We start from the raw sequence: 14,818 nt of genomic DNA, 5'->3' as shown, positions 1-14,818 counted from the left end.
CTGAAAAGAAAAAAGAAAGTTTTCAGCCCCTTTGTTTTAGTAATATGGTCACACTTGGGCTCCTGGTGGGTTTGTAAAACTTTTAAAGGATACCTTGGTGGTGAAATATTCTGCAGTCTCAGTGTTGGCTGAACCAACGAAGTGTGAAACCTCTAGTTTGCATGTATAACACAAGGTGTTTTACAGGCAAAAAAGAGAGAGAAATGTCTTCTTTGGTAAAGTGACAAGACAGGAAAAGATCATAAAACGGAAATACAATTGTAGTGACAACATTCTGTAGTGACAACCAAAGATTCATATGGTGAGAAATGAAGATCTAATGGAATGTGATATAAGACCAGTTATATAATTTGCAGGAACCAGCACAAAATGAAATGGGGCCCCTTTTAAAAAAATTATTAGGAATTTTAAAAAGGTAACAAAAGAGCATTTAAGCTAAATGTGGATTTTTTCAAGCGCAGGGTCTTGATAGATTGTATCATGTCCATAAAGTTGGGCCTGCTGGCATGTCTGAGAATTTTAAAAATCTTATTTGCAGTCTGACTCTTTTTTTGAAGAATTTAAAAAATGACTATTATCTCACAAATTCTACAGAAAAAAAAAATCCCCAAACCAAAAAGACTGATAGGATGTAATTATTTGGATTCACAAATGTAACACAGTTATAGACATATACAATAATCTTAATAGATATTGATTGATCGGGGGACAGGTAGATTAAACATCTTTTTTCTAGACTTAGCTGTACATTATCCAGTTGAATGAATTTAAGCACACCACTCTGTTTTTCTGGGTCTTGGTTTACAAATCTAAAAAAGTGAGGGAATAAACCATAGATAATCTCTTTGATGCCTTAATTCTGTGCTGTGCTTCATCATGTTATCAAGAGTTATTAGAGCTTGTATTTTAGTGATGTAGTTACTAATCCCAAATATTTGGCCATATGATAAATATATTCCATATATATATATATATATATATATATATGTGTGTGTGTGTGTGTGTGTGATTTTGAATAAGCATTCTCAATTCACAAACTCCCAGATAATACATAATTCCCAATTATCATCCCCAGTATTTTTTTTTTTAATTTTTTTTTTAATTTTTTTTTTTAACGTTTATTTATTTTTGAGACAGAGAGAGACAGAGCATGAACAGGGGAGGAGCAGATAGAGAGGGAGACACAGAATCTGAAACAGGCTCCAGGCTCCGAGCTGTCAGCACAGAGCCCGACACGGGGCTCGAACCCACGGACCGTGAGATCATGACCTGAGCCGAAGTCGGACGCTTAACCGACCAAGCCACCCAGGCGCCCCCCCAGTATTTTTTTTTTAAAGTAGGTTTCATGCCTAGTGAGGAGCCCAGTGTAGGGCTTGAACTCACAACCCTGAGATCAAGACCTGAGCTGAAATCAAGAGTTGGATGCTTAACTGACTGAGCCACCTAGGCACCCCTGGACCCCACTATTCTTAATTCTTCACCCCAACACCATATTCCAGTGGATAAATCAAGGGATGGGCAGGCCCAATTTTTACTCCTTTTCATAAAGTTGGAAATATTCCTTCCAGTAAGTCACAAAGAATTTGGCCGTTGGTTTCCTAGATGGTGGTGAGTGCCGATGGTGTGTCACAAGGTTTTGATAAGCCTTTCTTGTCAGTCTGTCACTTTGTGAGCACATTATCTGGGACATATTTTTCCTTGAGGAGAGCTACAACAGAACTTGTAATTTCCATACTTTTCACTTGTTTAACATGAGGCTTTTGTCCCACAGATAGGTTTTGATCTTGTTTATTCTTTGGGAAGATAGCCCCTCAAAGAGTTTTCTGGCTTTTGCACATAAAACAAAACATGGAATTGTCCTAGTAAGTAGGGATTGGCTAAAGAGGCATAGCATCATGTTTCCAAAATTAACCATAAATTCTATTTAATTAAAACCCAGCTTCCTACAGGTTAGCTATGACAGCATTGTGATTAGAACTTGAGGGAAAATAACTCAGAGCAGATCTTCAATTAAGCATTCAGGTTCCCACTTATTCAGAACTATGGGTAAATTTCTAAGTGAATATGCTTTTAGGGAACAAACGAGGGTTACAAAAGGAATACAACAATTTCTGGTTTTAGGGAACACAGTCTAACATGGGAAATGACACATAAATCTGAGAATGAGGGGTCAGTGCTCTTACAGAAGTACGAACTAAGGGGGTCTGGCTGACTCAGTCAATAGAGTGAGCGACTCCTGATCTTGGGGTCATGAATTTGAATCTGACGTTGAGCATAGAGTTTACTTAAAAAAAAAAAAGTATGAACCAGGTTCTAAGCCTGAGTAGAGGATATCAGTTTAATTTTAATAAGGATATTTTGGGAGAACCTGTGGAGATAATGGTTTTTATGTGGGGCTTGCATGGATGGGTATCACTCTGAGGAGCAGATGACAGGGAAGGGAACCCAAGGGCAAAGGAATAACATAAACCAAGGTTCATGCTGTGTTCTTTTTACAAACGACTAATCATCTAACCTGCCTAAAGAACAACACATAACTTTTCTCGAGTGCTTACTGCATGCCAGGCAAAATTCTTAGCAGTTCACATGGATCATGTGATTTAACTTTCAACTGAAGCCTGGAAGGAGGTACTAATAGTCGTCCTGTTTTAAAGACGAAGAGACGTAGTCATAGGAGAGTTAAGAAGCCTCCTCCAAATCACATAGCTAGATAGTAGTGGAGCCAGGATTCGAGTCCGTATCCATAAACATAATAGTCCAGGGTTTAGAGCATGCAGGTTGAAATGCAAGGTGGGCTGGAGGGTGGAGGGCTTTCTGTACAATCCTGAAGTGTTTTACTTCAAAAGTAAATTACCGAGGGAGGAGAAAGAATCCTATTTTTTTTATTTTTATTTTTTGTATTCGGAAGGCAAAGAAAAAAAAAGATTCTCCATTATTGTTTATTTGGTTATTAATCGACCATCTAGAGCTATACTGTTCAAAACCGTAGCCTCTAGCCACATGTGGCTACTGGGCATTTGAAATCTGACTTGTCCAAATTGAGATATGCTGTCCTATCATTTAGATAGGTCTAAAATGAATGCTGGATTTCTAGGATTTAGTATGACAAAAAAAAGTAAAATATCTGAATAATAATTTTGTGTGTTGGTACATATTGAAATGATATTTTGGATAGATTGGTTTAAATACAATATATCTTAAACATTATTTTTCCCTGTTTCTTTTTACTTTTCTTAAGAAAGCTGCTAGAAAACTTTAATTTATCTGTTTACCTTAGATTATATTTCTATTGGGCCCTTTGGGTCCAGGGCAATGCAAAGCTGTGGTAGATATGTCACTAACCAACTTTGATGAAGGACTTCCTCACCACCTTGGTCTTTGAACCACATTCTTTCCTTGCTTTCTGGTCATTTGCAAGAAAAACTTTAAAAGGCACCCCCTTTGTAAAGGTTGGAGCACCCCTACAATTTCCTTTTTTACTTCCTCCCGACCACAAACGAACGATCCATGTGCTTGGTGGATGAAAACTCCACATTTTACAAGGGGAAAGGATGGAGGTGCAAAAAAATTTCCAATCCCTGAATGGTGTGAAGTAAAAGTGCTTTCAAAGGATCCCACAAGAATGGTACAGGTGGGCATAATGGGTCTGTCTCATCGTCAAAAGACCCAGAGAGTTGAAAGGAAACTCTAACTACAACACCAAAATGCCACAAAACCATAGTTATTAATACAAACTAGCATCTCTGCCTATCTGTCACCATCTCATCTGAAAAAAAAAAAAAAACTTGTGAAAATACGTAATCCTGAGGACTTCAGCTAGGTATAAATACCAGCAGCAAAAGGAGATGTAGTACATTTTTCTGATTGTCTGCTGGTCGGCTATTAGAAAAGAAAGATCGGCTAAATCCTTCGGACCTGATCAACTTCATCCCGGAGCTACTGGTTTCAACTACTTCGGCCCAACTCTCCGAAACGATGAATTACACAAGTTTTATTTTCGCTTTTCAGCTTTGCATAATTTTGTGTTCTTCTGGTTGTTACTGTCAGGCCATGTTTTTTAAAGAAATAGAAGAGCTAAAGGGATATTTTGTAAGTATGACTTTTTAGTAACACTCGCTGTGGTTGAGTTGAATGCATGTTGACTTGGAGTTGTGTCTATGATAGGTTGCCATGTCTAGGCCATAGTCATCTTGAGGAGACTTGGTGTAATGTTGCCTGTTTACCAGATGCGTTGTTTAACTACATGATCTAGATGTCGTTTTTACCCTCTGCTCAACTTGCTATAGAGATTTAGGGGGCATTCATCAATCTTCCAGAAGATGGGAATAATATGGGTATAAAGGACAGTGATGTCGATAATTTTGTGGTGAGAATCTATTAGATTGTGATGTTGGGTAGTGTGCCTATTGAAACAATGACTAGCCATCTTAGATGATCAGAGTACGCTGAAAAATCAGGAATGATGGTAGCAATGGAAGGTCAGGGTTAGCATGAAGAATGGTAATCTGACATAATTAGTGAAAGAATGTGAGGTCCTTAAGTTCGGGCTTAAAAAAAGATTACAAGTGTTTTGCTCCAAAAAATGGTTTCAAAGTTCTACTGCCGCGTCTAGATGATCTAGGAATTATTCTTGAACTCAGTCACTCGCTGAGATTTTGTAGGAGTTATAATCTGGCTCCTATTAAAAAGGTTTTAATTTTGTTTTATGAGCTTTTTAAAATTTTATTTATGGTTAATTAAAATAGTTTTTGCATTTCAAAAATTTTGTTATTGGTCCAAAATGTAGCTATTATAACTGTAGCTGGTATACTTAATATTCAAGCATTCACAGGCTATTTATTCTCACATCGTCAAATCAAATCTCTGTCTCACACACACACACATTTGGAACTATCTTTTAAAGCTGACATAATGCCACATAGGAGGGCACAGGTAGATGTTATGAAGACCAGTACCATAGGGGGGCAGTATTTTATAGTGATATGATTTGGCTGAATTTTTTTTTTTTTTTTTTTTTTTAACTAGGCTTGAAAATACTTTCTTTTCCTTACTAAAATGATTTGGGATAATTGAAGTATCACTGGCCTTCTGGAGTTCATTTGTAATATTGCAGTTTAAGAGTATACTAGAAAATAAGAAAGCTAAAATAGCATGATGGTGTTTGGCTATATCCAACACAACAGCTTTAATAGCGTTGAAAAGAAAATCAGCGAATATTGTCAGCACTAAAACTTGAAGTGCAGTTTTGGGGAAATTAATGGACTAATTGTAAACCATGTTTCTTTCTTTTTTTAGAATGCAAGTAATCCAGATGTAGCAGATGGTGGGTCGCTTTTCGTAGACATTTTGAAGAACTGGAAAGAGGTAAGCTGGGTATTTCCATTTGGCTGATTTTCTTGTTGCTTATTTTCTGATGCATAAATTCACATCGACCTCTCTTTGTGATCTTTTCTTCCAAGGAGAGTGATAAAACAATAATTCAAAGCCAAATTGTCTCCTTCTACTTGAAAATGTTTGAAAACCTGAAAGATGATGACCAGCGCATTCAAAGGAACATGGACACCATCAAGGAAGACATGCTTGATAAGTTGTTAAATACCAGCTCCAGTAAACGGGATGACTTCCTCAAGCTGATTCAAATCCCTGTGAGTTGATCTTAATTCTTTCTTTGGTTTCATTACAGAGGATCTTGCAAAATACCTAATTTCCAGAAAGCTGATCAGCTACTGGGTACAGTTGGTAAAACTGTGAAATGAACCCATGGTCCAAACTCCTCCTTAGTAATTCCATTTGTGCTTTGGGGTAATTTTGCTAAGCCTGTACGGAAATCATTTAATTTTGTGATTTGGGGAAATGCTGGCATTGTCTCTGTAGTGCAAAGGCAGGTGAACGGACAAATCCAGTGAGGAGGAAACAGTGAAGGAGTCGAGGGGAGTATTGAGAAGCACTTCTCTCATCGCCCCTTTTTTTGTGTGAGGGAAGTTCTCTTGCTTTGGCTGGGAGGCTGCAGGTCTTAATGGAGAGTGCAGTGCGGAGTAGGGGGTGGGAATGGAGAAGATTTGTGCCCTCCTCCCAGCTTGGCCACCAAGGAACCACGTGACTTCAGATGAATCACAGGCCTGACTGGTGCTCACTTTTCTCATCCTACAGAGAGCCTTTTGGGATCACTCTAATTTCTATGGTCTCCTTTGCTCTAAAACTGTATAATCACATGAATATAAAAAAGGGAATGAGATAGCAAAAACTATGGCCTTTGAAAAGGCACTAGGTGCATTCCCCTGCCAGGCTCTGGTCAACCCCTCATATTGTGCAGCCCAAGTAGCAGTAAGAAAGTGTTTTTGTTTTCAGAGAAGAAAATAGAATTTATATCTTATGAAAAAATTGTTCTATCAACTTTTGGATGCTAAACCGTCTCAGCTGGAGACATCCGTCAGTTCCCAAGCCTTACCTGACGAAATTGTCTTGAGTCTTAAAGTTATGGCTTCTAGAAGCTGAAAGATAACTTTGAAGCATAAAGACGAATCACATTTTCCAAAATTTTATCTAGGAGACTAAGGCCTCCTGATTCCTCTGGGTGTGGCTTTGATGTAACAGATGTGAATGAGAAAGGGAGGGGTCCGGTGATGACTTACCCTCTCAGGATTTGGCAGCTGTCACTCTTCCTGGGCCTGCCTCTCACTTCTCTCAGATAAGCCCTCTCAGATAAGTGCTTGTTCTTCAGGATCTCTCTAGTCTCAAGGTGGTACAAAAGTGGTTTGGAACATTATCAGACCATTACTCTTGTCCACTGACAGTGTTTTCCAATGTTCAGTGGATCTCCTCCGGCCACATGCTAGAGCCTGAAAAAGTCCTCATTCCTGACCCAGTGCTGCCCCTGGCTTACTGTTCAGTCCTGGGTGGATCTCTTAGTTTCTTGGTGATACTTTGAACACCGGAAAGTAAAATTTATCACTTGCAAACACAGCTCACAGAAACTTTTTTCTACTCTGCTGTAACTGGGCCTTGAAACAAAATCTGTGGGTCCCGTCCTTCCCAGAAGCTCCAAGCCTCCTGCTTCATGATGGGCGATTTTGAGTGAGCTGTCAACAATTGCGTCCTCTTGCTCCATTGCTAACATATTTAAGAATGCTATGTTTTTTAATAATTAGTTCTGAAGCCTAGATCCCCCTAGTTATTCTCAGAAATGTAGCAAGGTGGCCATAGTGTTTCCAGTATTAGAAAGAAAAATCGTGGCAGAGCCAAGATGAAAGTAAATGCTCCCTATTTTATTAAACATGAATTCACTTAAATGGTCCTGTAGGTTAGAGTAAGGAAATAGTTCAGTTTGCCGGGATAGAAAGGTGCAGGGAAATTTGCTGCAATTCCTAATTTTAAACGTTCATACCAGTCATTGATGACTGCCATGTAAATATGATTAGTGTCTATTTTTAATCCCATTATGGAAGTGATGAGACTGAGCTAATTTGGGGGAGATGAAACATTACAGTATTCATCTGTCCTAGACTTGGTGTTTGCAAAGTACTGAACCTGTATTCATGGTTCTCAAACTTTGGTGAGTAACAGAGGGACCACACAACTTCCTGGGTCTTCTCTGACTTCATGTATCTGGGTCTCTGAGTTCTTCATTAGGTCTCCAGGTTGTTCTACTACATGCCAAAGGTGAGGACCATTGACCCATAGTAACTTATTTGATTAATCAAAGACTAATTAAAGTCCAAGGTGGGTAGAATCGGTAGAGAGCCTAGAGGTGATTGCAATAATCTCCTCGTTGTTTCGATGAGAAAACAGAGGTTCAGAGAGGTTAAGTGACTGGTTCAAAGTCACAGTTATTGCACACACAGGATCCAAACCCACACTTTTTATCACTCCACCTCAAGGCTCTTTTCGCTATATAATTTCGGGAATTCTCTAGCAGTAAATTTAAGGATGTGTCATGTACCCCATCATATTACGGCACAACTGGCAATTTAATTACAGTTTTAGTCTTAAGTGAAGAAACCATCATTGTATATTAAGGTAATCAATTGACAATGAAAATCATTTTTTTTGAAGGAGTAATTCCATTGTCCTGATAGTAATAGCAGAATATCCTGATGGCTTGTATGCCTGATATTAATTTTGCTGCTTTCTTTTCCAACAGGTGAATGATCTGCAGGTCCAGCGCAAAGCAATAAATGAACTCTTCAAAGTGATGAATGATCTGTCACCAAGATCTAACCTGAGGAAGCGGAAAAGGAGTCAGAATCTGTTTCGAGGCCGTAGAGCATCGAAATAATGGTCATCCTGCCTACAATATTTGAATTTTTAAATCTAAATCTATTTATTAATATTTAATATTTTACATTATTTATATGAAGAATATATTTTTAGACTCATCAATCAAAGTATTTATAATAGCAACTTTTATGTAATTAAAGTGACTATTAATATATATATTATTTATAATTCCTGTATCCTGTGACTGTTTCACTCAGCCCTCTCCCCTTCTTTTTCCTGACTAACTAGGCAAGATTATGTGATTTCAAGGCTAAATCTCAGGGACCAACGAGGCAGCCAATTTAAATAAGACTCTGTGGGCTGTGCATTTATTTCACTTGATGATACAATGAACACTTATGAATGAAATGATGCCATCCAGTCGCTGCCTATTTGGGAACATGTCTGTGTTATGAGCCACTGCTCTAACGGCATGTCAGACAGCACTTGAATGTGTCAGGCGATAGGACTTGTCTCCTGATTAAGAAAATAGCATTTCTTTTCATGCCTGGTGTTTCAGAATATCACTGACAACTGTGACTGTACCCAAATGGAAAGCAATTAATTTGTTTAGTTTATGAATATTTAATATATATGAATAAAGTATAATTTCATAACTCTTCATGCTGTGTCAGACTTTGTCTAAGTGACGACTGGGGTAAATGAACTATACTCTAAGGAGTTAGTAGGAAGAAAGTCATTTTTTAGCTGTGGAAACCTTAGAGTGGAGTTTAGCCCCAAATGTGCTGTTTCTCTCCACTGGCAATTTGTTGGTTTCCACTGTTCCATGTGGCAGCTGTTTGAGTTATCTTTCCAAAATAGAATGTAATTACATTACCATTTACTTTGGAGCTTCTGCCATGGAAAGTAGTCCAAATTGTTTAGCTTGGCACACAAAGATTTATTTCTACACCTTCGTCAACTCCCGACGGCATCCTTTATCTAGGCCTCCCCCATCTCCGCTGTTCACCTTGGGCAAACACCACCGGCTATGGAATAGTGAGTGTGAGCTCTAAGTCGAGGGGTCTGGATTGGAATCTTGGTCCTGCCATTACAAGTCGTGTGACTTTTAATGAATTCTAAGCGCCAGTTTCCTTATGTGGGAAAGAAGAATAATTGGGCCTTCCTCATAATCCTGTGGTGAAAGTTCATTCTTTCACTCAAGAAATATTTATTGGAGCAACTACTATGGGTCTGGTGATGTTCTAGAGACTTAAGTCACCATCATGAACAAAACAGACAAAAAATCCTGCCCTTGAAGAATTTCAAATTTAGCAAGGGGGAGACAGATCATAAACCAAATACATAATATGTTAGTAAATTGCATACTATATTAGAAGGTGTTAGGTGCTGTGCAAAAAGGGTACGGCAGGATGGGGGAAGTGGGAAAACTTTAATTACAGCTGAGTGGGTGGGCTAAAGGGTTAAATGGAGTGGTTAGAATTGGCTTCATTGAAGAGATGACTTTGAGGAAGCACTTGTAAGAGGCAAGGGAGGTAGCCATTCAGATTCCAGGCAAGGGGAATATCCTTACAAAGGCTCTAACGTGGAGATTTGTCTTGCATGATAAGAGAAAAGGCTAGATCTGTCTGGAGTTGAGAGAGAAGTCTGGACAGTTGATATACATTTGGGAGCTGAGGCATATAGAAGGTATTTAAAGACCTAATACCAGGTGAACTTGTGAAGTTCATGAGTGTACAGAGTGAAGAGAAGGAGCTCAAGGATTGAGTCTCCAGGCATGCCATCATTAAGAGGCTAAGGAGAGGGGTGCCTGGTGGCTCAGTTTGTTAAGTGTCCGATTTCAGCTCAGGTCATGATCTCACGGTTCATGAGTTTGAGCCCTGCATCGGCTCTGTGCTGACAGCTCAGAGCCTGGAGTCTGCTTTGGATTGTGTGTGTGTGTCTCTCTCTGCCCCTCCCCTGCTCATGCCCTGTCTCTCTCTCTCTCAAAAATAAATATTAGAAAAAGAGAGAGAGAGAGACTAAGGAGAGCCCAGCAAGGGAGACTGAAAAGAAATGACCAGTGAAGTAAGAGGACAACCTAAAAAGTGAGAGAGACACCCTGAAAGCCAAGTGAAGAAAGGGTTTCAGGAATAAACTGTGTCAAGTGTAGATAGGTCTATTTAGATGAAGCTGAGAAGTGACCCCTGGATTTAGCAACACGGAGATATTGGACAAGAGCAATTCTGATGTAGGGTAAGATTGAAAGCCTGATTGCAATAGGATTAAGAGAGACACTAGAGACAACAAATCTGGATAAATCTTCTTAGAAGTTTTGCTGGAAGAAGAGCAAAGAAAAAGGTAGTTGTCAAGATATGGGAGATGAAAAGAAGTTGTACATTTTTTGGTTGTTGCTTTTGATGGGAGAAGAAACAGCATGTTTATGTATTAATGGAAATAATCTAACTATGGAAAAAATAATAGATGATGTAGGAGAGATGGGGAGAATGTCAGAGTGGCTTCATGAGTATATAAGAGAGGTCAACTGCGGACACAGGAGGAATTGGCTTTAAGCAGGTGCATAGAAAGTTTATCATTATTAATAGGTTAGAAGGTAGATTATGTGGTTGCTAATGTTAGCAAGTGGTTAAATGTGATGGTGAGAAGTTGGAGAAGTTTTAACTATTTGTTTAAAGTTTTTTCAGTGAAATAGGAGACCAAAGTTCACAGAGGAAGTGTTGGAGGCTTGGGAGGAGCAGAAGAATGAAAAGATCACGGGAGTGCAATGTGGATTGTCAGGCAGCTTTAAGGGCTCACTTGAGGTCCACAATCATGAAGTTAAGGGACACCAGTTAGTGTAACTGAGTGGTTTTCTCCATCTATATAGAGTTGTTGGTGAAAATACAGAGTAGTCAGAGGGTTACATTTAGTAGACTTTAATTTGGCCAAGGAAGTAGGACAGAGGAAGACAGGACAAGGAGGTTATGGGGATAAATTGGCAATAAACTCTGAGCTGATTAAAGACAGGAAGGAATATATCCAAGGTGAAGGAGGGTAAAGAAATAGAAGAAAGGATATCTGCCCCACCTCCAGGCCCAAAAGATGAGAGAAAACCAGCCACCATTTGAAGGGGACAAAGGTGAAGGCGTGCCCTTAGGAGAGAATCAGTTTATGTTTTCAGTATGAGGAAGCTGAGGTGTAACGGATTTAGTTAGTTCTGGACTGTGAATTCCAGAAGACCCAGTGAGTAGGGGTAGGATAGGAGGTCATAAAAGAGAATGTACATAAGGATGTGTTCTGAGTCTTGGACTTCTTATGATCACTGACATAAACAAACATAATGGGTATAATGAGATCAGTTCTGCTGGCTTTGGGGCATATAGTGGTGGCAAGATTGTGAGTGTCAAGGACAGAAAAGGATAGGTTCCTGGAGCTTCCTTCTTAACTATTTAGCTTAACCCTTTCATAAAAGCACCCAGGGGTGCCTGGGTGGCTCAGTTGGTTAAGCGTCTGACTTCGGCTCAGGTCATGATCTCACAGTTCATCAATTCCAGCCCCGCATCGGTCTCTGTGCTGACGGCTCAGAGCCTGGAGCCTGCTTTGGATCTGTGTCTCCTTCTCTCTCTGCCCCTCCCCTGTTCATGCTCTGTCTCTCTCTGTCTCAAAAATAAATAAAACAGAGCTTTCGGGGAAGATGGCGGCGTAGGAGGACGCTGGGCTCACCGTGCGTCCTGCCGATCACTTAGATTCCACCTACACCTGCCTAAATAACCCAGAAAACCGCCAGAGGATTAGCAGAACGGAGTCTCCGGAGCCAAGCGCAGACGAGAGGCCCACGGAAGAGGGTAGGAAGGGCGGCGAGGCGGTGCGCGCTCCACGGACTGGCGGGAGGGAGCCGGGGCGGAGGGGCGGCTCGCCGGCCAAGCAGAGCCCCCGAGTCTGGCTGGCAAAAGCGGAGGGGCCGGACAGACTGTGTTCCGACAGCAAGCGCGACTTAGCGTCTGGGAGGTCATAAGTTAACAGCTCTGCTCGGAAAGCGGGAAGGCTGGAGGACAAAGGGAGGGAGAGCTGCTGAGCCCCCGGACGGCAGAGCTCAGCTTGGCGGGGAACAAAGGCGCCAGCGCCATCTCCCCCGCCCATCCCCCAGCCAAAATCCCAAAGGGAACCAGTTCCTGCCAGGGAACTTGCTCGCTCCGCGCAAACACCCAACTCTGCTCCTGCGGAGCCAAACCTCCGGCAGCGGATCTGACTCCCTCCCGCTGCCACAGGGCCCCTCCTGAAGTGGATCACCTAAGGAGAAGCCAGCTAAGCCTGCCCCTCCTGCTCCCGGGCAACTTGCCTACCCACCCCAGCTAATACGCCAGATCCCCAGCACCACAAGCCTGGCAGTGTGCAAGTAGCCCAGACGGGCCACGCCACCCCACAGTGAATCCCGCCCCTAGGAGAGGGGAAGAGAAGGCACACACCAATCTGACTGTGGCCCCAGCGGTGGGCTGGGGGCAGACATCAGGTCGGACTGCGGCCCCGCCCACCAACTCCAGTTATACACCACAGCACAGGGGAGTGCCCTGCAGGTCCTCACCACTCCAGGGACTATCCAAAATGACCAAACGGAAGAATTCCCCTCAGAAGAATCTCCAGGAAATAACAACAGCTAATGAACTGATCAAAAAGGATTTAAATAATATAACAGAAAGTGAATTTAGAATAATAGTCATAAAATTAATCCCTGGGCTTGAAAATAGTATAGAGGACAGCAGAGAATCTCTTGCTACAGAGATCAAGGGACTAAGGAACAGTCATTAGGAACTGAAAAGCGCTTTAAACAAAATGCAAAACAAAATGGAAACAACGACAGCTCGGACTGAAGAGGCAGAGGAGAGAATAGGTGCACTAGAAGATAAAGTTATGGAAAAAGAGGAAGCTGAGAGAAAAAGAGATAAAAAAATCCAGGAGTATGAGGGGAAAATTACAGAACTAAGTGATACACTAAAAAGAAATAATATATGCATAATTGGTATCCCAGAGGAGGAAGAGAGAGGGAAAGGTGCTGAAGGGGTACTTGAAGAAATAATAGCTGAGAACTTCCCTGACCTGGGGAAGGAAAAAGGCATTGAAATCCAAGAGGCACAGAGAACCCCCTTCAGACGTAACTTGAATCGATCTTCTGCACGACATATCATAGTGAAACTGGCAAAATACAAGGATAAAGAGAAAATTCTGAAAGCAGCAAGGGATAAACGTGCCTTCGCATATAAAGGGAGACCTATAAGACTCGTGACTGATCTCTCTTTTGAAACTTGGCAGGCCAGAAAGGCTTGGCACGATATCTTCAGTGTGCTAAACAGAAAAAATATGCAGCCGAGAATCCTTTATCCAGCAAGTCTGTCATTTAGAATAGAAGGAGAGATAAAGGTCTTCCCAAACAAACAAAAACTGAAGGAATTTGTCACCACGAAACCAGCCCTACAAGAGATCCTAAGGGGGATCCTGTGAGACAAAGTACCAGAGACATCACTACAAGCATAAAACATACAGACATCACAATGACTCTAAACCTGTATCTTTCTATAATAACACTGAATGTAAATGGATTAATGTGCCGACCAAAAGACATAGGGTGTCAGAATGGATAAAAAAACAAGACCCATCTATTTGCTGTCTACAAGAGACTCATTTTAGATCTGAGGACACCTTTAGATTGAGAGTGAGGGGATGGGGAACTATTTATCATGCTACTGGAAGCCAAAAGAAAGCTGGAGTAGCCAGACTTATATCAGACAAACTAGACTTTAAATTAAAGACTGTAACAAGAGATGAAGAAGGGCATTATATAATAATTACAGGGTCTATCCATCAGGAAGAGCTAACAATTATAAATGTCTATGCGCCGAATACCGGAGCCCCCAAATATATAAAACAATTACTCATAAAAATAAGCAACCTTACTGATAAGAATGTGGTAATTGCAGGGGACTTTAACACCCCACTTACAGAAATGGATAGATCATCTAGACACACGGTCAATAAAGAAACAAGGGCCCTGAATGATACATTGGATCAGATGGACTTGACAGATATATTTAGAACTCTGCATCCCATAGCAACAGAATATACTTTCTTCTTGAGTGCACATGGAACATTCTCCAAGATAGATCACATACTGGGTCACAAAACAGCCCTTCATAAGTATACAAGAATTGAGATCATGCCATGCATACTTTCAGACCACAATGCTACGAAGCTTGAAATCAACCACAGGAAAAAGTCTGGAAAACCTCCAAAAGCATGGAGGTTAAAGAACACCCTACTAACGAATGAGTGGGTCAACCAGGCAATTAGAGAAGAAATTAAAAAATATATGGAAACAAACGAAAATGAAAATACAACAACCCAAACGCTTTGGGACGCAGCGAAGGCAGTCCTGAGAGGAAAATACATTGCAATCCAGGCCTATCTCAAGAAACAAGAAAAATCCCAAATACAAAATCTAACAGCACACCTAAAGGAAATAGAAGCAGAACAGTAAAGCCAGCCTAAACCCAGCAGAAGAAGAGAAATCATAAAGATCAGAGCAGAAATAAACAATATAGAATCTAAAAAAACGGTAGAGCAGATCAAC

General features: G+C 40.8%; 1 protein-coding gene across 1 annotated transcript; it reads left to right on the top strand.

The window, feature by feature from the left end:
- Positions 1–3,895: 3,895 nt before the first annotated feature.
- Positions 3,896–8,299, top strand: IFNG (interferon gamma). Its single transcript, XM_007082222.2, has 4 exons — positions 3,896–4,089; positions 5,296–5,364; positions 5,460–5,645; positions 8,141–8,299. Exons 1-4 carry the CDS (start codon positions 3,976–3,978, stop codon positions 8,273–8,275), a joined length of 504 nt encoding a protein of 167 aa, XP_007082284.1. The 5' UTR covers positions 3,896–3,975; the 3' UTR covers positions 8,276–8,299.
- Positions 8,300–14,818: the final 6,519 nt, after the last annotated feature.

Source organism: Panthera tigris, chromosome B4 (assembly GCF_018350195.1).
Source record: "Panthera tigris isolate Pti1 chromosome B4, P.tigris_Pti1_mat1.1, whole genome shotgun sequence".
In the NCBI taxonomy this organism is placed as follows: domain Eukaryota; kingdom Metazoa; phylum Chordata; class Mammalia; order Carnivora; family Felidae; genus Panthera; species Panthera tigris.
The sequence above is the reverse complement of the archived record's forward strand: the minus strand, read 5'-3'. Positions and strand labels throughout refer to the sequence as shown.